Below are 22,310 nucleotides of genomic sequence, written 5' to 3'. Positions count from 1 at the left end.
AGTACTTAAAGGGGAGCAATCTTGAGGGAAACTTAAGAAGGAAGAAAAGAAGAAAACTGAATTTTATAGGAAGACCACCAATGTAAGGTGAAATGTCGGGCACAATGGAGTAATATTTAAAATATTCATTTCTCAACAAAACAATTGTTGGTTGCAACGGTCTACCTATGAAGCTATTCGAGCCCTGTCCAAAATAAAAACAAATAACTTTAAGAAAAGCTAGAACAAATTTCTGATATTATTGAAATTCAAAGTAGTAGGGACATACGGAGACGTTAGGCATAGAATTTGTGACAAGAAGGAGTCAATTAATGACAGGATCATTGATTAAGGATGCTCAGAAAAGGCTTGTTAAAATTTGGAGAGTGGTTTTTTACGGCACCGAAAAATTGTCATTGTAACAAGACAATAGGCTTATATTGAAGGCTTTTGAAATGTGGGCGTGGAGAAGAATGCGAAAGGTGAATTGACAGAAAAGGAACAAACGAGGAAGTGATCGGCGTGGTTCGAGACATGAGAGGGAATTGTTGTGAGAAATCGAAAAGAGACAGGGAAGTTGGCTGCAGAGCATTTTGATTGGCAATGTGATATTGAAGATTGTGATAGAGGGGAGAATGTTTAGAAAACGAGAACGGGCCAGAAATAGAAGGGCATGTTTGACGGAATGAAGGGAGGAAGGAAGTGCACGGATTTGAAAAGAAGCTTGATTTAGTTTCGGATATCAGGTCGTATTTTTTTTATTTGAGGTAAGAAAAAGTATCGTTGTATAGTCCTTGCTCCTTAAACCGGCCAAATACTAATCTTTTTATAATTGCTTGCATACATGAATTTCTATGCATGACTGTAAATTGAATGTATTTTACCGTATCAAAATGGTAACTCGTAGCAATTAAATTTTATCTATAACATATACCCATTTTTTAAATGGCACATAATTTGTTAAAGAGGTTAGTACACCGTCACCGGTTTCATTTCTTCGTTAAAAGCAACTCACGTTGATTATTGATCCCTCGGGATTTCATTTTTACTCTCGCAATGGGGTTTTTAACGAACTCCAAAATCAACCCATTTCAAATTAAAGTGAACTAGGGCCTAAAGTAGACGAATGGATGGCTAAGATGATACGTATCATAATTTGGTCCCGATATGGAGCAATTACTAATTGCACATTAGCGAAATTATTCGATCAAGTGAAGCACGTCCGTTTGAATCTGCTCCAAATGATTCGATCGCCATTCCGACAGTCCGTTTGCCTAACTACCGTTATGAAAAGTTGATCGTCAATGCTCATGACTATGAGTGGAGGTAATAACGCTCGTACCTGTACTTAATTACCCGACTGTCCCTAAGGGTACGGCTAACCTCGATGATAAGTGCACCACGACTCAATCAGAAAACGTGAAATGATCGTCACAAAAATCTGAACGCGCAGCGCCAAACATAGGTCTTTATTTCCCCATCGGTCAAAATAGGGTCATGCCACCCTATGTTCCCCTTAAGCTGATGCGAAATCCGATTGTCTGCTGCAGACTTTGTTTGATTTTTTTGTAGGCAGAGGTTATTTTAGTGCGTTTCGTGTTATCTTTGTTATTTATGAGTGCATTGATTAGATTTAACTCTCATTTTAATAAATCTTTCGGGGTTTAAATTTCAGCGTACAGTGTTATTGATTCCTACTCCTACCTATTGATTCTCTGATGCAAACAATTACAGTATTAGAGCTCTATACCTTTCAGTCACATTTACGAAAAAATGTATCCTTAATTTTCAAATCATATAATTTAAATAGTCTACAAAAATTAATTTGAACTTATTCTTACATTAAGTTGAACAACCTCGGCTACACCATCCAATGAAAATGAGAACTTTGACCGCTAAAAATCATTGTTCATTCAACAACTTCACCGAAATATTGCCATCCATCTAATTTTTAGTGCTTCATTTGCTGGAATTGGGTCTTGCGTAGATTTCGAGGCCCAGAGAAGCCCCTCCTAAAGAGCACAAAAGTGCACACTAAAGTCCTACGATCTCGTACCCTTCCTTCGGAACAAGATTTAAAATATTACAATTGAAACGATTTAGAATCGAAATCCATCATCAAATCGTTGGTAAATATTTATATAATTAAAATAGTAAATGCTAAATGAATTGGATGTAAAAAAATGCACGGTAGCTATGACAGTAAAATCATTAGATACTTCTTTTAAATTCAATGAAAAAATGCAGTTGATACTCTTATTCATTCTTCTTGATAAAATCTATGAACCGGCGAAATTGAATAATTTTTTTCTGAGGTTCGCATTTAAGCCAATGAATATTTTTTCACTAATAATTAAAAAATAAAACATTGGATCATATTCGGGAAAATAAGGCATGTGGGTTCACAGAGCAAAAGACGATTTCTTTGGCGACGCTATGTTAGAGGCGCGATATCAAGGTCGTGAGAACGACTGAAAGCGTAAATTGGAGCGAGAGGACGCTATTTAAAACTTGCCTATTCCAACTCCAAGGGCAGCTCTTTGGCTTTGGTTATTTTTTTTGGCTCCCGGGAAAGATCAACCCGTTTGAATTTAATTATTGAGCCAGATTTCGAAAGAACAGAACGAGGCTCTCAAATTTAATCTAGAACCTAGATCCAAAATTTGCACATAAAATCAGCGAACGAACTGTCATCTGGTGGGTAACTGGTGAAATATTTGGGTCTTAGGTGAAATAGTTATTCCTCTACTGTTATATCATATCGGAAGAGTTCCTGAGAGTATACTATTTTACTCCCCGTTGAAATGAAAAGTCACATTTAATAAAAGGAAGGAAGAAATATATCTGATGATTGCTGAATCGTGATTCGCACAATACTCAGTATTGAATCCAGGATACTAAAATATGTATCACTTGATAAAGGGAAATGGTATTCAAAAAGCCAGTTGAAATCGATTGTCATTAATGAAAATAGAAATGAATCTCATTAGTGGGTCCAACTACATTATAATATGATAAGCAAGAGCGTTTCAAGAGATTGGAAAATTTAAGGGGTTCCAATCACAACTTTAAACATTTTTGAATAATCAACGGAGAGTCCGTCAATTGTGTTTTTTCACATATAATATGTTTTCTTTAAATTACCATGATATATATTTATATTGTGGAAAATTGATTTTCACATGGCAAAATAAACGAATCCAACCCCTCGCGATATTTTCCGCGTCCACCATCTTGAGCCTTCAATGTGAATAGTTGCCTTGAGATTAGCTGCGATTGGCGAGTGACCACTCCCATGCATTACAACTACGCAATAGCTAAAGGAATGTATGGAAAGAAATAAATTTTGAGCATTTTGCCCATAATCACTGACTAGATAGGAGAGAGGATTGGAGTGAACCCGGTACTCAGTAGCGAAACATATGAAAATGAAATTAAAGGGAACATAAAGCGACAAAATGGGTGAATTTTATTGGGAGAAAAAATCATTAGCGAGAGCCAAGTGCGCTGCAGAATTGAAAACTTGAGTGTCTTAGACACGATATTTATTCCTGTAAAATTGATTTTTCATTCTCATTATCGATTCTTATCTCAGAAGTAGCCAATCTGTGACAGATTTTGTACTTTGCTACACCTACATCAATGCAATATCCCGCAAGCCGTCGCAAGGGCGTGTGGCAGGGGGTGTTAGGTCACCAGCAATATCACACCTACTCCAATACCTCTACAATCACTTGTGGCACCCAATGATCCAATTACATAGCACGAGGGAGGGGGCGACTAAATACATCAGTTATGCAATACCTGTTTTATAAATTGCAATTTTTATACTGCTAGTAAATACTCTATTGACTACACTAAGAAGACAATTAAGGAAACCCATTAATAAGGACGAGCTCACAAATAACGCAGCCCATTCCTGTCTTAGTGTTTCCCCTTGTTTTGCTGTCGTGAATAGTTCCCAGGAAAAAGAATGCTTAAATCTATACCTTTGGCAGTCCATCTCTCTTATTATGAGAATTACCTGTCCTTCTGGTGTTACCGTGAGGTTTCTTTAATGTCGCTTGCACGATTGGTACCATTACAATTGTTTAATCTAGCACTAAGTCTTCAACTATCTAAAGGTCCCAAACCCGGATCTTGTAGTAAATGTGTAAGGGGGTGAATATTTTAGGTTTGCCTTTTTTGTGCTTGATTTTTCCGAGAGCTCAGCTAATCTCAACGTCGGCCACAAAAATGTATCCCTGTAAACAGTTGATTGTATATTTTAATTTATGATTAAGCTTCCTAGGTTTCACTCTACAATAGGTATTCTTGGAGGCATTTGTTTCCATCGCGAGCTGCATTAATATATTTTCTGGGTGAATTTGATCAGCAGACAATATGTTCATATATATTAAAAATTCACACACGACTCTGGGATGTATCCCACCACTGGGACACCCATATCGTTCCCTCAAATCTATTACTTCCGAATGAAGTTATACTTGAGATATTTATATTTCCTCTGTCCCTCCGCTCGCAATCATATTTAACGACATTTTCACTGTTGGCACCTATATCATATGAAAAGTATGACAAACAGCTCACGTAATCATCTTAGAGTTTTGCCTTAAATATTTTTAAGGTTGAACATGCCACGCTCTGCATGCCATAAAAAAATTCAGTAACAAATCTCTAAATACAAAAGAGCTAAAAGAAAAGCAGTGGTCTCTTCAGGAACAAATCAAGAATACAGAATCTTGAAAATGTCAAAAATTCACCGTCTCAGTCAACTACCTCTACAAAAATACCTCACGATCCACCAATGAGACGTGTGGTAAGGGGTACGAGCACCAGATGAAAAGGGCAAGGGATGAGGGAGGGTGTTTTTAGGGGTTAGGGTAAGGGAAAAAAATATCCACTGGAAAGCTCCTGCAAACTGGTTATCCGAGGGAGAACTCACATCATTGTTCATACACACACACGCACACACACACACACACACACACACACACATATATATATATATATATATATATATATATACATACATACATACATATATATATATATATATATATATATATATATATATATATATATATACATACATACATACATATATATATATATATATATATATATATATATATATATATATATATATATAGACGACGTCCGAGCCGTCGAAACGTCAAAACAACATATTGTGATTGTCCTTTCTTTGTGTCTCTATGGTTTAAAAATTTACATCTGTGTTTTTATATATTTGTGCGTCGCCTAAGAGCGTTCCATTTCGAAGATATACATACTACCAAACTTAATTTTAAAAAAAAGTGTTAATCTGACCCACTCCAGAAGTTTTCTAGTGTATTAAGTAGGAGGGTATAAAAATTAACATAAACCAGTTACCAGAGAGACAACAGCCAAACTAAGATAGGCCATACAGAACTGGGAAGAAATAAGGGGAAACATTTACTTCACTACAGTAGTGCAACTTGAGGTTCCCCATCTCTGTCGTTTCAGGTAGAAAAAGTGATGCTGATGGCAGCTGGCCGAATGAGGCATTAACCCTGCGAGTAGAAACGAAGGGTGAAAGTGAAAACTCGACTATTGTACAAAAACTTGAGCTTTTGTCGAGGATGTGACAGTCAAAACATGATCTGGCAGGAATATTGGAGTCCAGTATCCTGTTATAACGTCGAGACAACATGAATTGTCAAGCTTTTAATGCCCGTTCCTCGTCTCCTCAGGCATGTACTACGGGGTGAGCATCTGTCTCGTGTCCTTTGCATCGGGACTTTCCGTCGTCACGCTGAACGTGTACCACAGGGGGGTGAGGGGTAGTGGGGTGCCCCGGCCCATCAAGAACCTCGTCCTGGGGACCCTCGCCCGGTTCGTCTTCCTACAGTTCGAACCCCGACCGACGGGAGGTGATGGCAGCCCCGAGGGCGGAGGCGACCAGGAGCAGCAGCACAAGGGGAAGTTCCCGGTAAGAGGCCTCTTCTCTTTTTCCCTTTTGTTGTGACCTTGGTCCCTTTTGTTTCATGCAGCGCACCGATAAATATGTACAAGCAGATCTTTTACAGCCAAACAGAACCCCGGAGTTACTGAAACAGCGTGTGGTCGGAAGTTTTACTGCACCATCCATACATGAAGAATAATTGGCACATGAAATCATTTGAATGTATGTTAGGTCTTATAAAAAAACACTCTTGCCCATAGACATACCTATGGGTATCACAAAATAATAGTTGCGCTTGACCAATCATCAAATTTTGCCATTTAAATGTATTTAATGCGATTAAATTTTTATTTAACTCGTTCTTCCCTGACACGACACGCAAAAGAGCACTCAAACCCGAGAGCCAGAAAAACTAAATCAACCTGAATATTAGAATTTGATAAATTGTCCAAACCCAATAATTATTTAATGTTACATAGAGTCATGATGTGCAAGAAAGTTATAAATGAGCCAACATTTACTCAAGCGTATGAATGAACTAATATTTCTGCATGAATGGTTGGTGCCCTAACACCCTCTGCCACACTCCCTTACGCACAAAATTGTGTAGATTTAGATATCTCATACCAAAAACAACCACTTGTATTTGTTCAACTCAAGGACTAAAATTTAATGATTAAATCAAACATCAATTAGTGCATAATGTATTAAGTATGCATGTGCTTATGTATATGAGCAAATATACGTAGTTTTGAGCTTCATCAAAGAGTAGTTGCCGGAGGAACTTATTCTTATTCTGCGTTTACTTAGCACTCTGCAAGACCCTGCTAGGGTATTTGGCAGATGGCGATTAAGGTTTTGGCATGCAATATAAAAATGTTTTTATTAATTGTTAGTTACCAATAAAAATGTAACATAATTCAAATAATGTCAGTATTGATAAACAAAGGTACATGCGCTAGGGTATTTAAGTAAGATAAACTTCTCTTAGCATAAGAGATAAGTAAAAAGAAGGAAAATCATTTAAGGTTGGTAAAAATAATGACAACATACTATGCTACTTGGAATAACAAAAGAAAAATGCTTTTTCCTCCCTAGCGTGGTAACTTAAAGTTATTCTAATCCCTTCTTATGCATCGTATTGCAAAAGTGACGTATTTAATCTATTTGTTCCACACTTTATCTCCCTAATTTTTATTTTCATGATATCGCTTAGAGCATTACGAATAATATGCATAATAATCTCTATACGCTACTAAGCTAATTATTACAATATTTTGCAAATATGGCTCCTCTACGCTGCACGTGATCTAATCCGGCAATCAACCTAGCTTCATGAGGATCTCACACACCAGCAGAATATTCTAAATGAGACTAACTAAAGAAATATAGCATTGCTCTTTCAACTTCTCACCACATTTCCCCAATACTCTTCTGAGAATTCATAATTTTTTGCAAGCTTGACCATATATTTTCGGTATATATTTCATCAAGCAGAGATCGTGAGTGAGGGTAACCCCTAAGTATTTAATTGAGTCTGGCTTTCTCTCATTCAATCATTCTATTTCGGTATTCGCGATTTAGTAGGCTTTCGGGTGGGAACTACTTCTATTCCAAAAATTCATCACAATGCACATTTTTAGGTTTCATCCTAATTGCTTCAAGAGTCACACCAACTTTTCATTGAATTATGGAGTATGGGTCATCTGCTAAAGCAACTTTATCCTTAGGACTACGAATACCTCTGGGTCGTTGGCAGTCATTCCAGGGACCCATTTTTCAAAAACTTCGATTCAATTTACAAACCCTTGCAAGATGTGGTTGTAGTTCGCCCCTGTCCAGGACAACATCCTGTCACATTATGTGTACATGCGTGGGCGTGTACAAGACCTTATCTAAGAGAGATTTAGACTCGGCGGCCTGTATCTCAAAACTTCAAGTCTATGTACAAGGTAGATTGAAATGTAGATATAGTTCGACCTAGTTCAAAAGTACATCGTCCCGGCGAATTTATTGATTGCATATGTACATAAAGCTTCCCTAAAGTGAGGCACTTGGAAGTTAGTGGAACCCGTTTTCGAAAGCCTTGATTCGATTCCAAAAATATTGCAGGCATTTTAGAGAACCTTGTTATTGCATGAAACCGATGATTGGTTCGATAAGAGTGAATGAAGACGACTACTTTCTAAGTCCGGAAGAACTCTTACTGGCCGAATATATCATCACAAGAATTTTTACCTGGGGCTTCAGGCAATTATCAAGTCTTCAATGGGTCAATCGAAACTATTGCCAAGTTCCTCTTTCACAGTGTAATTTAAAAAGAATATATATACAAATAATTACATTTTTTTGAAGTACTCTTGATAACAAATTTATCTTTGAAAAACAATATACTTGGTTGCTAATGTCATTTTCTTAGCCCATATTTTTCTCCGTACCTTTATAACTCAAGTCACTCCTCATTGTAGATTGTTCATTGTTTTTACTGAAAATAATTCTCTTCAAAATGAGCACTACTGCAGTTTCAATGATTTGCTAGATTTCATTTCATCTTAACAACAATATTTTGTGAAATTGGAAGTACAATTGTACTTTCAAGAAACACAATGTGAGGGAATCCGTATACATTTTCTATCGAATGAATCAATGGCGTCCATTATTGTGTGATTTCTACGATAAATACTGGTTGTGACAAAATTGTGTGACTATCCATTGAAGTTCACGAAGTTCGATTAGTCGATAATTGTAAAAGATTCTGTTTCACTCAGAGAAAACATCTTGTGATTTCATGGGATGATTTTTCTAACCATCTAGTCATTCATGCCATCCGGTAGCTAATGACCTCCTGTCCTCCACTTTACAGTCCTCTACATTTGGGTCCCTTTCTTCGAACCCATCGTTTCTTTGGTTTCAGGCCTCACCCTTAAGCGAATGGATTTCCAGAGGTTAATTTCAGCGACGCGATCCCGTGCGAACGAACTGATTCCGCGAACGTGCCCCGAAGAATAACGCCCAGAAAGGCAAAAGGATTTGCGCATTCACAAATGGCTCGAGGATAAAGTCCCGCGAAACCGGTAAATATGAGGAGTCTTGTCACGTAGGTTTCACTCCATTTCATCGCTCTCCCTTTTTCGGTACTGCGGTCGTTCCCTGACGCGTCTCCTGGAAAAATCCACGCGACCCGTCGAGTTTTGCAGATTTCCACCTCACTTTCTCGTCCTATCTATCCTTCAAGGGATATATGAAATCCATGGACTAGGAAAAGAATTCATCCTCGACTCATATTTAAGTTTTCTAATCTTTTCCAACGCTCTGAAATGGATTGGAAAGTCATAGCGGGTAAAAAAAAACATTCAGGAACGTACTCCTCAAAAGCTACAACTCTGATTGCAGATACTTTTAATTTACGGAATCCTCTAGTAGTAATTAATGGCGCAGTACTTATAGCCAGCTTCTCATTATTTTGCTATTTAGAAGAGTTATCTTAAGGAATTTACAGGGTTCGTCCGGAAAATAAGTGTACTGATTTTTTCCCGCCGCTCCAGGCGCGCCCAGCACCACTCTGACGGGCTGCGATTGGAGGGGGGTATGTTGGCAAGCGACGCTGAAAAAGGCAGTCGGCTCTGAGCTGTGGTGTAGTGAGGAGCTCTGTTAACGCGAACCTCCACGCTCGACCCACGTCACGGTACGCGATGCCGAAGTTTTTGGAGCAGCGTTATTCCATCAAATTTGCGGTAAAGCTTGGGAAATCGTCTACCGAAACTGTCGGTATGATTAACCAGGCTTACGGGGAGTCAGCCATGTCCAGAAACATGATCTTTCGGTGGCACAAGATGTTCGTGGAGGGCAGAGAAGAGGTCGACGACGAACCACGGCCTGGACGCCCATCAGAGACACTCACCGACGAAAATGTGCGAAAAGTTCGCGATGTACTGAACTCTGATCGTCGTCTTAGTGTTCGGATGATAGCAGAGCAGTGTAATGTGCCAAAAACAATAGTGCACGAGATTATTAGGGAGCAATTACAGATGCGAAAAATTTGTGCAAAGTTGGTGCCGAAAGTGCTCAGTGATGATCAAAGACTCAATCGTTTGGAAATCGCGACACAACTTGCGGATCACTGCAAAAATGATCCACATTTTTTAGAGACTTCTTTCTGTCCCCGAAGATAAAGAGGAGTTTGAAAGGAACGCGATACGGGACTTTGGACGCCGTCAAAGAGGCCGTGACGACCTGTCTTCGAGAGGTTCCCGATGATGCCTTCGCGGGAGCGTTCCAGGAATGGGAACGCCGCTGGAACAAGTGTATCGACTCACAAGGGTCCTATTTTGAGGAATATTAGCTTAAGATATGTAAAAGTGTAATAATTTTTTTTTCCTGAGCTCAGTACACTTATTTTCCGGACGAACCCTGTATTCAGTGGACTCTTACTCCAGGCAATTCAATAATTTTTAAAACTGCCAATAAAATATACACGATGGAAATACAGAGAAAATAATTTGAAAGATACTTTTTACTAGTCTTATAAATAATACGTAATCATGCAGTGATTTCCTAAATATAATGATACCTTTGTGTATGGAAATATATGTGCATTACTACTTTGTATTAAGTAAGGGTTCATTGAATCCCAATCCTTTTAACACTTAATGAAGTACATTTATTAAAAGTTTCCTGCCAGGTTAGAGTAGGGTTTCGATGGAATCTGAAAATGAACGCTACTTTGCTGTTTCCCATTTTTTTAGTTCTGTATGTTCTCTACCCCTCCCAATTCCTTCCGAAATGCCAATTCTTTCTTTTATTCTATCCTGTTTTCCCAGCATTCTCCAAATATCTCCCTCCAATTGAAGTAGTTTGGACAAAAGTGGCTGATGTAACAACAGATTAATGGGACTGACCTCATCTTAAATAAATTATATTATTATGATATTCCTCTGTTTATGGTAGGTTTTGATTCAATTACCACATTTCTATACTGTACAAAACGATTGTCCATATTTAAATTTTGATGAGCCATTTCTTAACCACCTTACTCAATATCCCTGTCATCAACTCCCATTTTTTTTTGAAAGCTTCTTTGCCTAATTCCATTATTCTTCTTATGTCCATATTACTTTGACCATTTAAGTCCAGAACTTCCAAGATAGGTAAATTTTTCACCTATTCTATTTTATGAACTCCCATTTTAATAATTTACTAAGCCTTTCTCTTTATCAAAAACTTCATAACCTTGGTTTTGTTTGTATTAATTGTCATCCTATGCATATTGCACTGGCCTTTTGAGGTGCTCCCCATTGTTTGCAAACCCTTGGCATATTGACAAACTAAAGGTTGATTGTCTGTAAACTTTACTTATTCTTAAGTAAGTGTACATTCAGTGATACACTATGGAAAATGCTGAGCTATAAAACATATTTGTTAAATCATAATTGATTTTGGTCTATAATATCCTACAAAGCTAGTTTTATAATAAGGTTAAGGATTTTTATCATGTACTCTGAATGATATTAAAACCATATTCTGGAGATTGAGTGGAGAAATGTATTGGGGGATATGCCCTGATCACTATAAAGTAGTTAATTGGTACACCACAAATAAAAGTTGCTCCACCACAAGCTGCTCAGATCACCAGGACTCATAACCAAAGTTTGATGCTTAAGAAGCAACACTTTTTGGAATGAGAAAAGTTTTTGAAGGATATGAATAGAGTGCTTAAAATTCTGTTCACAGAGATGAACTGATAAATAGTTAAAACAGTTTTTCAGAGATGATTTTTGAAGTAGTTGCATGATCCTACCAATGAATAATCATTTTTCCTAATAAACATATGAAATGAAACATGAAAATGCTACCATGTTTGCATGGATATGAAGTATTTAACTTGTGAATATTCTATTCTATTTATATTATTATATAACTTATATATAACATTTATTATTCAATGGACCAATGCTGTATTTGGAATTTTTGTAATTAAGCTAATTGCTATTATGTGACATGAATATTGCATTGTTTGCTTCTGCAAATGTGGAAAGGGAAACAAGTGAGATATTGAAGAAACTAGGTCATATTTTATCACAGTTGATCAAAACACAACAGTGTGTGCTCTTCTTACAGAGACTGCTATCTATTTGACTTTTGTGAAATCTAAGAATCAAAGGAAACTATAACTCAAGTTTGTGAGTGTCAAGCTTTCACATGGACTGTTAAAATATTTTTTCTTGTACGTTCTCTACTGAAATGAGGGTGGATCTTATGTACAGCTGCTTCTTTTATGCCATCAAATGTAGTAATTGATTCCTTAATTTGCATAAAGTATACCAGAAGAACCAACTGCTTGGCAAATGATGACTGTTTTCAAGTGTATCAAAAGTCAGTCTATAAAAATTGTGATTGTCTGTAGACAGAAGTGATTCATATTACGAGAATGTTTTCATTAAGATTGGTCTAAACCTCTTTATGCTTAATACAATTTTGGCATAAATTCTCACAAATTAGCTTTTCTGAAATTTCACCAGTAAATTTTTCAATAATTTGAGGGAATACATAAATGCCAAAATAATCACCATTAGGGATTAATTGAATTAATGGGAGTCCTTGCCTTTAGTTTAAAAAAATATAATATTTGAGAAGAGTGACAATATTTTGCTTTGGAAATCCATTCTAATGGATCACATTACAGCAGGTAATATTCCTCAATCTAAATAACTTTATTAGAGGAATCAGAAGGCCCAGGACCACATTATGAAAGTGAAGTGAGAACAGGCATAGAGCCTAATCGTGGAAGGAAGATGAAAAAGAATTTGTGGCAAAAGCCATTATTATTTAAGAAATATGAATCTTGACGAACTACATGAAACATAATGATTTTTTTGTATTATTAACTTGCACTTAGTCATCATCCATTAATTCAACCTTCAAATCCAAGGTAACACAACAATTTTGTGATATTTACAGCTATTTCCCTGTTAAGAAAATTAACCATTATTTGACGTGATGCTAAGACTACTACAAGTTTCATTAAGATAAGAATAATCATGATTCCCACATTTATCAAAGTGAGGAAAAATTAAAATTTTTCACTTCTTTCCTTGATGATATCTGATATTTTGGTCAGAAAACCTAGACTTTTCAACATTTTATGAAATAATATTGAAAAGAATCAACCAGTCAGTATCGACCCAATGATCTGATCTTGGTTTACCATGGCCATGATTCAGAAAATGGGTCACCAAATATTTTTAATTTTTTGTTAAAGGCGGTTTAACTTTCTAATATGAGTAGTAATTTCATAAAATCAATGCTATGATCCAATGTCCTATGACAAGATTATGGTTCAATATAGCCCTGGGAGCATCATGCCCCTTCTGAAATGTTTCGGTCTAATGTTCTTGAGAATGCAAGGTTATTGTTGCACTCTATATTTTATTGATGGTCATTCACTTTCTGTGAATTGATATAGTTTAGATGGCTATGTCTCAATGGCTGAGGCATGTAAGTATTTTATAATTTAAAGCTACTTTACGAGGAAACTCCTTTTCTTATCCCTAATCACACCTTCTGATATCATTCGAAACCTGCATCAACAAAATTTGATTGATCATTAGTCCAATTGGCTGAATATCTGTAATGATACTGGGTCATCATTTTGCTGAGTATCAGCCCCTTGGAATTGTTCTCTGCCAATGAACTGACTTTCACTTTCAGTATTCCATATCAACTCTGGCCCACATTTATATACTGACTTTGTCAGACCATTATCAAGATTTGTCCGTTCAAATTACTGATAATTACTAGATATGATTATGAAGTTACAAATAATTGTGTTTGGCTAATACATTCATTTGCAATTGTTTTCTTAAACACATAGGTAGCCTTTTCAAGATACAAGAACTGTTTCTATGTATACTTCAAAGGAACTACTGTGATGATACTGAAATCTCACTCCATTCCATGAGGAGAAACACAAGCATTTTGTTGCCATACCTTTAGTGATTCAGTGAACTATTTTTAAAAACTATGGTATAATTAACACAGCATATCTTAAATAGAAACATTCCACTTTCAGTTATTTCAAATAACTCTGAAACATCTTTTATGTGTAAATCAAGCTTGCATAAAGGACAAGAAAATATTCACCACCTCATGCATATGGAAATGCAACTAAAATTTTCAACTACTATAAAAATGAGTTGCGAAGTATCAATGTGAAATATTTTTCACCACAATTGCACCTCAATGCCACAATCCCTGAAAGGATATTGCTGATATCAACTGAAAATCTGACCAATATGGATGTGGTTCAGAAAAATCGATCATTTACATCTGTTTAGACAACTATTGCACATTCAATGAACTGTGATATCATCATGAACTCTTACAGCTTTTTGCAGAATATCTATATTCTTTTTGAGAAGTAATTTTGGCTATCCAAAATAGTAGCAACATCTCTCCATTATTGGCAGATACTATATTGTTATAAAAGAGAAATTGATCTCATTGCAGTATTTTCATCTATGATTTCATTCAATCCTATTCCTTCAATCAAGCCATAGGTATTATTCAACCCATCAAAGATGAGTTCTTGACACTTTCTGCTAATTATTGCATATCTCAAGCACTTACATCAGCCTAAACTCCTGTTCATCCCACATCCTTGTTCTTAAGTTTCCCATACCTTTTTTCATCCTTCTTCATTTCCCAAAATTATATTCTCTGCCTCTCTCTTTCCTACTAGTCTATGAGTTCCCCTTCTTAATGACCATCAGTATCCAATTGCTTCACTATCTACCCTATCTGCATTTGTCGAATTTCACCCAGTACCTACCTTTCTCACATCCCTTAAAATATTTCAAACTTTGTTGCCAATGTACCACTCCATTCATTTTATTTCCTTCATTCTCTTACACACTCACATCCTAAAATCCTTTCATCTACACACATTCTCCAGTCTCATCTATGAGTGACCCCTTTTCCAATGCACATGGCATTACAGCCCATATTCAAGATTTTGCAATCATTTCCTTCTCATCCTAACTTGTCATTAATCACCTTCTCCATTTGCTTTCCATCCGTGTAATTTTGCTTCTAATGCCTGTACTATTATGTCATTTTTCCTCCAGAATGCTGCCCAAACATGGGTGCTGCTTCACCTCTCATGTATTACTCCCTCCTTCTTTCAATATTTAACTTCACTGTACTTATTCTCGAGAATTTCAGTAGTAATTACTTTAACTTTCTTGTTATTTTATCACCTCAGATACCTAAAGACCTTTCAATTATAACCTCTCTAGAAATTGAACAGTAGTTTTCAATGTAAGATTTATCCTAGTGGTTATGTAAGGATGACACTCAGGTTTCTTTCTATAAGGATACTATCATTTTTCCTTTTTAACTTCCAGTTAATATTAGTGCTCAAGTCATGGTATTTGAATACCCACAATGAACTGATAATCACACATCATGTAATGATAATGACATTTAAAAATTAAGAAAATAAACCTAGGACTTGTGCTCAAGAATATATGCTCAATTATTTATCTGTATAAAATTGAAAACTTCTTATATTTTATGCTTGATTTTATTAGAATTTAAAGTCATTAATGAATTCATTGCCTTTATTATTTTGTTTCATTATCTCAAAAAAAGGCAACCAATTTTTTAATATAATTCTTATTGTTACATTCTATCATGAAGTTTGGTGAGCTGTATATTTCTCCTCTTTTGCTGGATTATATCTTTTTAAATGAATATCAATCTAGGAATAATGAAATGTTCAAATATTCATCATTTATTTACCAAAATTAATTTTTTTAATTATATCAGTCATTATATGCTTGTCTAAAATTTGAAAAAAAGTATAAAAATGTAAGTTCTATATGAAAAAAACTGTACTTTCACTGGCCTAAATGAAGCCTAACTAATATTGAATCAAGATCTGCATTCTGAAAACAAATTAACAGAAATGTGAATGAAACTTTGAAAACTATAATAGTAAATGGCTTGTTTTACGTGAAAATTTTGAGAATATGATGTCATGCATGCATTTTCTAAGAAAGCAATTTCATTTTCTAAAATACTCACTCTCATATTTTCCTCCAGGACATCAATCCCCGAACAGGCACTCGGTTAGATTCACAGCGGAGTGACAAGTGGGTCACACCTGAGGATCTTGGAGTCATAGGGTCGGCTACTGGTGGCACAGAATTCCTGGAGCCCCAGCAAAGATCTCCTCGTTTTGTGCCAAGAAGGAATCTAGTTAGAGCAGACTCGAATCCAGGTGAAGTCGACTTTTCCCCCAGTGCGTTCTATTCACTCTTACTTCTACCATAAAAATTATAAATCATAGAAATATAGTAAACCTTCTTCCACTATCTTCTTCTTTCAAGTATATAAAAACTCTTAGAATATAAAGTATTTTTTAAGGTTTTTTGATGTGTGTGAGGTGATGGCATCCATATTAAGAATAATTACTCTAATAAGATACTTATGATTAAAAAATAATTTTCCAGAAAAGCTTTTATTTTTTCAATTGATTTAGGCATCATAGGAATATTGTCTGCCAAGGAATGATCATTTCATTCATTTAGTTGTACCTTGGCAATCATGGTGTGATTACAAAATCAATTGGAAAAATAAAACTTGAGCAGAGAATTATAATTCCTAATTACCAGCAATGGATAACCCTGAAAATGCCTGGGGTAATTAATAAACTCCCCTATGCATCTCTCTGTATGCCATGAAAATTGCTATATTGGTTACCCTTTCTCTCTTCCTCATATTTATTTATCTAATAAATTGAATGGGAAGCATCATGCTATTGGGTACATTTGCATTTCGTAAGTGTGCAATTTTATCACCAAGGATATCATATTTAGTTTGTCATTATGGCTAAAAACCCTTGAAATTGGGAAATGAAATGTGCAATGATAATAATCATAATGACAAAAATAATGAAATGATAAATGAAAGGAGTAAATTTTAATTACTTGTGCATTGAATTAATAAAAGCAGATGAGCTACAATTGCATATCATGGTTGTGCTTACACCATAATTTCCCGGTTGTTTGTGAAATGTTCACTCTTGTCATTACTCTCGATAGTTCTCTCGTTAGTACAGTCCAGGAGCTATCAGAACAGAAAAATAATACTTAAGTATACCAATTTACAATGTGTAATGAATCGAAATTAGAAGTTTATCACAGTCACGAAAAGGATTTTATTTTAGGAAAGCAAGAGACAACTTCTCTCATAATGGTATAAAAAACCATAAACACAGTAATCAACCCTAAGGTGGGTTTGGCAGGCGTTGATTAAGTTCACCCACTAATAAGCCTACGATGTATGAAATGCCCTGCACTGTTTATGGTTTCCCTGAAGATCTGGTACCTAAAAAATCACATAGCTTGGGTGGAGCTGCAGGTGCCTATAGAGGCTTGCCTGGGAATCACAACTGGGCCCTCCGGTCAGTAGTCCAATGCTCTAACCCTGGCCTAACACTACTCACCATAATGTTAGAGATAACTTGAAATACCACTTCAATATTTTAAATACTCTTAGTTAATTGGTAATTCTAATTTATGGAGTACTATTGAAAAAATGAAAACATAAAGGCAACAGCTTAGAAGAGAATTGCTCAATCTGATCCAGGCAATGAAATTGAAAACAGATATAAAAACTATTGATCCCCAAACCCTTATGAGTGTCTTTTTTCAGAATATGATGGAAAAAATAAATAATTATAGCATTTAAAATGACTGATACAGTACCAAAATTATGTAACACAAAAGTGTGCCATTTTGGAAACTTGAATGTAATGCCACCTCAAAGGTATTCAATTTTGATTCAAAAGTTACATGTACCCCTTGAAAAATTGGCCCTATATTATTCTATGTACCTTATCTTAAAATGATGAAGTACTGTAATCTTTTAAATGGTTAGAACCTCCCCTTTCATACACTATACACTCAATATGGGCAATGCTAATGCTGGGATTCTATGATAATTATATTTACTTATATATAATACTTACTCCCTCCCATGGACTACAACCTTGTGGAAGGGGTTACACATTCTGATGACCCCTAGAGCTTTGCTGGTGGGAGTAATGATAATTGCTCCTGGTAGGGTCACCCATGCCAAATAGGTTGAAGGTAAGGAGCCAGACGAAAGGTAGTCCACGCAGCATCTGTTCCTCAGTGAGGCGGCTGCAAAGGCGTCTGACCCAAGTAGAGTGGCCATTGAGCGATGGTGTCTCTTTAAAAACATTATTGAGGAAGGCAATGGGAAACCACCTCAATTATCATTCTCAAGAGCATAATGATGGACAAAATAGAGAATATGAGTCCTGGCAACTATGGGGCTCGGCCCAGATAGCCATGTGACCTGCCCGGCATCAGGAGAGGCAAGGCCTCTGTGGTCGTCATCCCGTGAAACCATTGTAAGGAAAGACCAACAGCACCAGAACAGAAGACGCAGGAGAAGAAGACCAAATTAGTAAGAATAGGAGCCTGGAATGTTGGCATAATGTTGGGGACAGGAAAATTAAAGAATATTAAGCGAGAGATGGGAAGAGGAAATACAGATATTTTAGGTTTATACAAGGTGAGATGGAAGGATAGCGGGGATTACTGAAGTGATAGCTATAGAATAATATACAGCAGCGTGGATGAGAGCCAATGAGAGGTTGCCATAATATTAAATGAAGATGTAGGAAGAAGCGTAGTCAATATAGAACGAGCAATGGATAGAATATTTCTGGTAGAGATAAAAGCAGAACCAACCAACTTGGTCATTGTTCAGGTATACATACCACTGAGAAACTATAAGGAGGTAACGGCCGATAGGATATATGAACAGTTATAGGACATAATCGAGTGTGTTGCTGCAGGGAAACATTTGATAGTGATGGGTGATTGGAATTCAACGGTAGGCAAAGGAAGAGTTGGTGATGAGCTGGGGACTACGGTTTAGGCACGAGGAATGACCGCAGGGAGAAAGCAATTGAGTTCATCAGGAGACAGGGGTTAGTCACCACCAACACTTTGTTTAGACACCGCAAAAGATGCAGGTATACATGGAAAATGCCAGGTGACTCAGAAAGGTATCAGCTAGATTATATCCTGGTTAGACACAGGTTTAGGAACAGTTTGATAAATTTGCAGAGCTTCCCGGGAGCGGATGTGGACTCTGACCACAATTTAGTTGCTATGAAATGTAGCGTTAGTTTCAAAAAGATAAGGCAGGGGTGGCGGGTTAGAAAATGAAATGTAGAAGCATTAAATGATTTGAAAAGGAATGGAAAAGGAAGGGGTATCGAAAGCCCCAAAAGACACCATAGGAACTGTTTTTGGTAATAGGAAAAAGAAAACAGAAAACATGGATCATGTATGAGATGATTACCAAGATGGATGAGAGAAGAAAATAGAAAAATATAGACACAGAGTCAGGCAAAATGAAGTACAAAAAGTTGGATGATAAATTGAGACGGGCAACAAATTAAGCAAATGAAGCACCGTGGAAGACTCATTGTGGGGATATGGTAGGTTTGCAGAAGAAGGGTGAAATTGGGGCTCTCTACAGCAACTTTAAATCACTATTGGGAAGTAGGAAGGGAGGATCTGTGCTAACAGTGAGAGATAATTTGGGTGAGATAATAGTTGACCCATAAAAGATCCAAGAGCTCTGGAAGGAATATATAGAAGCACTGTATGGTAAAGAACTTAGGCCAAAAACGTTAGACATAGAAAAGGAACATGACATAGGGAAAGATAGCTGAGGTCCAGACATACTCGACGATGAGATAGAAAGGCCATTAAGGGAGATGAAGCTAAATAAGGCCATGGGGGTGGATAACATTCCTGCGGAACTACTGAAATGTTTAGGAAAATGTGTATGGAAGAGGCTATATGGACTGACTCATAGTATCTATGAGGAAGGAATCTGGCCGGAAGACTGAGAGATCAGTGTCAGTAGTTCCTATTCCAAAAAAGGTTAAGGCCACATCATGTGAGGAATACAGATCATTAAGTTTGATATCCTACGCCATTACCTGCAGCCAATAGTCCACTCGCTACCGTCATTTACTAAAGGTTCATACCATTTCCTGGTAAGGTTAAAACCAACCTCCCTCCCTCCAGATACCAAGATTACCATGACCATCATTGATGCCACATCCCTTTATAAATCCATTGCCCACTCATAAAGTCTCTCTGCTCTTACATACTAGCTCTCCCAATGCCCTAAGCCACACATACCCAGCACTGAATTTCTCCTTAGCCTTTCTGACTTTATCCTCACCAGTAATTCCTTCTCCTTTACAATTAATTCTAATTGCAGATCAAGGGTTGTGCCATAGGCAGCAGGTTCAGCCCTTCCTATACAAACCTCTTTCTTGGTCTCCCAGGGAAAGAATTCCTGATAAACAACCCCTGAAACCTCTATTGTGGCTCAGATATATCAATGATATTTTCCTTCTTAGGCCACATAGTACTGATTCCCTGAAAATGTTCATTTCCAACCTCAATGCATAGTGCTCTGTCTACTTTAATTCTACCATTTCTTCCTTCCAAATCACCCTCCTAGATGTAAATGTATCATTAATAGACAAAAAATTCCACCCTTCTGTACATATAAAACCTTCTTCCAAACCAATCCTTGAACCAAAGTAATCTTTGATAAATGCTGTAGTGTCGCCATTTTAGTATCCCTCCAACCCTCTGACCCTCCACTCAAACTCAAAACAAAAGAACAAGCTTATATCAGGCTCCTTGATTCCTGGAATGAACCAGGTATTAATATTAGACATTAATTACCTCAATCTTCAGATACTTTCATCACCCCTCCTCTCCCAACACCTTCCATATTTTTCCCACACTTCTAAAAATTTCCCTCCCAACTCTTTCCCTTGCAAATCTTTCCCCTATTTACTCTTTCATCCAGCACCTCAAGCCCCGAAAACGTGCAAGTTTCTTTTCTTTTTTGTGTTTTTCTGTGTTTTTGTTTGCTAGTGCTATACGTAGTGATATTCACATAAGTTATATACATAAATATATTACACTGGATACTCAACCATTGTAATAAAATGTTTATCCCATAGATATAGTTACAGTCATTGATTGGGTATGTGTTGTATATTGTTGATATCCAATGGGCATTTTATACTGTGTGGGTATAGTATAGAAGCCATGCTGAAAGAGGTAGGTGGTGCTTCAGGAATTCCACATTTGATGTAGGACATTATCTAATCCATGATATTTCTTTTAACTTTATACATGTATAGTGGTTTTATGTGAACAATTTTACTGAAAAATCATTATTTTTCAAAGACTAATCTATCAGCTTGGTTTGCATTTCGAATGCTTGATTAATAGCTTATTTTTCATTTTCTCACATGGCAGAGAGTTTTGAATCCCAGTTTCTGAGAGTACTTCATCGAGTTAACAATGCATTGGAAAGAAATGAAGCAAGAATCAGTGAACAGGAGAGAGAAGAGAATGCTGCAGTAGAATGGAAACAAGTGGCCCTGGTTTGTGATCGTATTCTGTTGGCAGCATTCATGCTTACCACAGCTATTGCAACAGGGGTGATTTTGTGCTCATCACCTTATGGACCTTAATTAAAAGAGAACCATTGATGAAGTCCTTAAAACACTGCCACAGCACTATGAATTAAGAGGAGCAATGAATCTGGCCATGAGGCTTTTGAAATTCAAGTTACCCAGGTACATTTAATTTGTGAATTTATCCATAAATTGCTTGTTTAAATTACATTAAACTTGTTCATATATTGTGTTAATAAGTGCAGTTTGGAAACTGGTTTCTGTGAAAAAAAATCAGGACACAATACAGTCTCAGAAATGCGCACTTAGATATGTGTGTGTTAATGAAATATTATTATGGGGATGTTTTTTAATTAATTTTATTTTGAAGTAGACATATTCATGCAAAGGTTTTTACTAGGTGTCTTAATTTTATTAATTGTAATATGAAGAGATATTGAGTAAATTATGAATCATTGAAGACATGCTCAAAGGTGTAGAAGATGCCTCAAAAATCCCTTCATTTAATATTAGACTCTGTCCAATCTATGATATTTGTTGTAACTACACACAGTTGATTAAATGAAAGATTAACTCAGAAAAACTGTATAAAAGCATATTAAGATGGCTGAGTTGTCAGCCACTTTGATGGTATTGATCCATTTTCTTTGATATTTTAAAACTAAACTCATAAAATTTTAAGCATCATGAAACTGGGTTTGTATCTCACCCCATGCTTATAGAGTGAGAATTAGCACTCTTTGTGGTAGACTTTTCAAGTAGAGATTCTCTCACTTATTAAACCTTTAGTAAGCCTTCTGTCTTCTTCAAGAAAAGAGATTCATT

At 36.4% G+C, this 22,310-nt stretch overlaps 1 protein-coding gene across 2 annotated transcripts in view; it reads left to right on the top strand.

Moving 5' to 3' along the window:
- Positions 1-21,713, top strand: part of LOC139696620 (neuronal acetylcholine receptor subunit alpha-10-like) — a 478,691-nt gene extending 456,978 nt beyond the window's left edge. Inside the window, exons 7-9 of one of the 2 annotated variants that reach the window (XM_071595429.1) lie at positions 5,715-5,953; positions 16,028-16,205; positions 21,325-21,713. In XM_071595429.1, coding sequence (XP_071451530.1) covers positions 5,715-5,953; positions 16,028-16,205; positions 21,325-21,542 — 635 coding nt within the window. In that variant the 3' untranslated portion in view covers positions 21,543-21,713. Of the gene's footprint in view, positions 1-5,714; positions 5,954-16,027; positions 16,227-21,324 lie in introns of both variants that reach the window. The other variant, XM_071595428.1, reaches the window with a different exon arrangement.
- Positions 21,714-22,310: the final 597 nt, after the last annotated feature.

This window comes from Hetaerina americana, unplaced genomic scaffold (genome assembly GCF_022747635.1).
Source record: "Hetaerina americana unplaced genomic scaffold, ioHetAmer1.1.p SCAF_7, whole genome shotgun sequence".
Lineage (NCBI taxonomy): Eukaryota > Metazoa > Arthropoda > Insecta > Odonata > Calopterygidae > Hetaerina > Hetaerina americana.
Note: the sequence above shows the minus strand (reverse complement) of the source record. Positions and strands in the feature narration are given on the sequence as shown.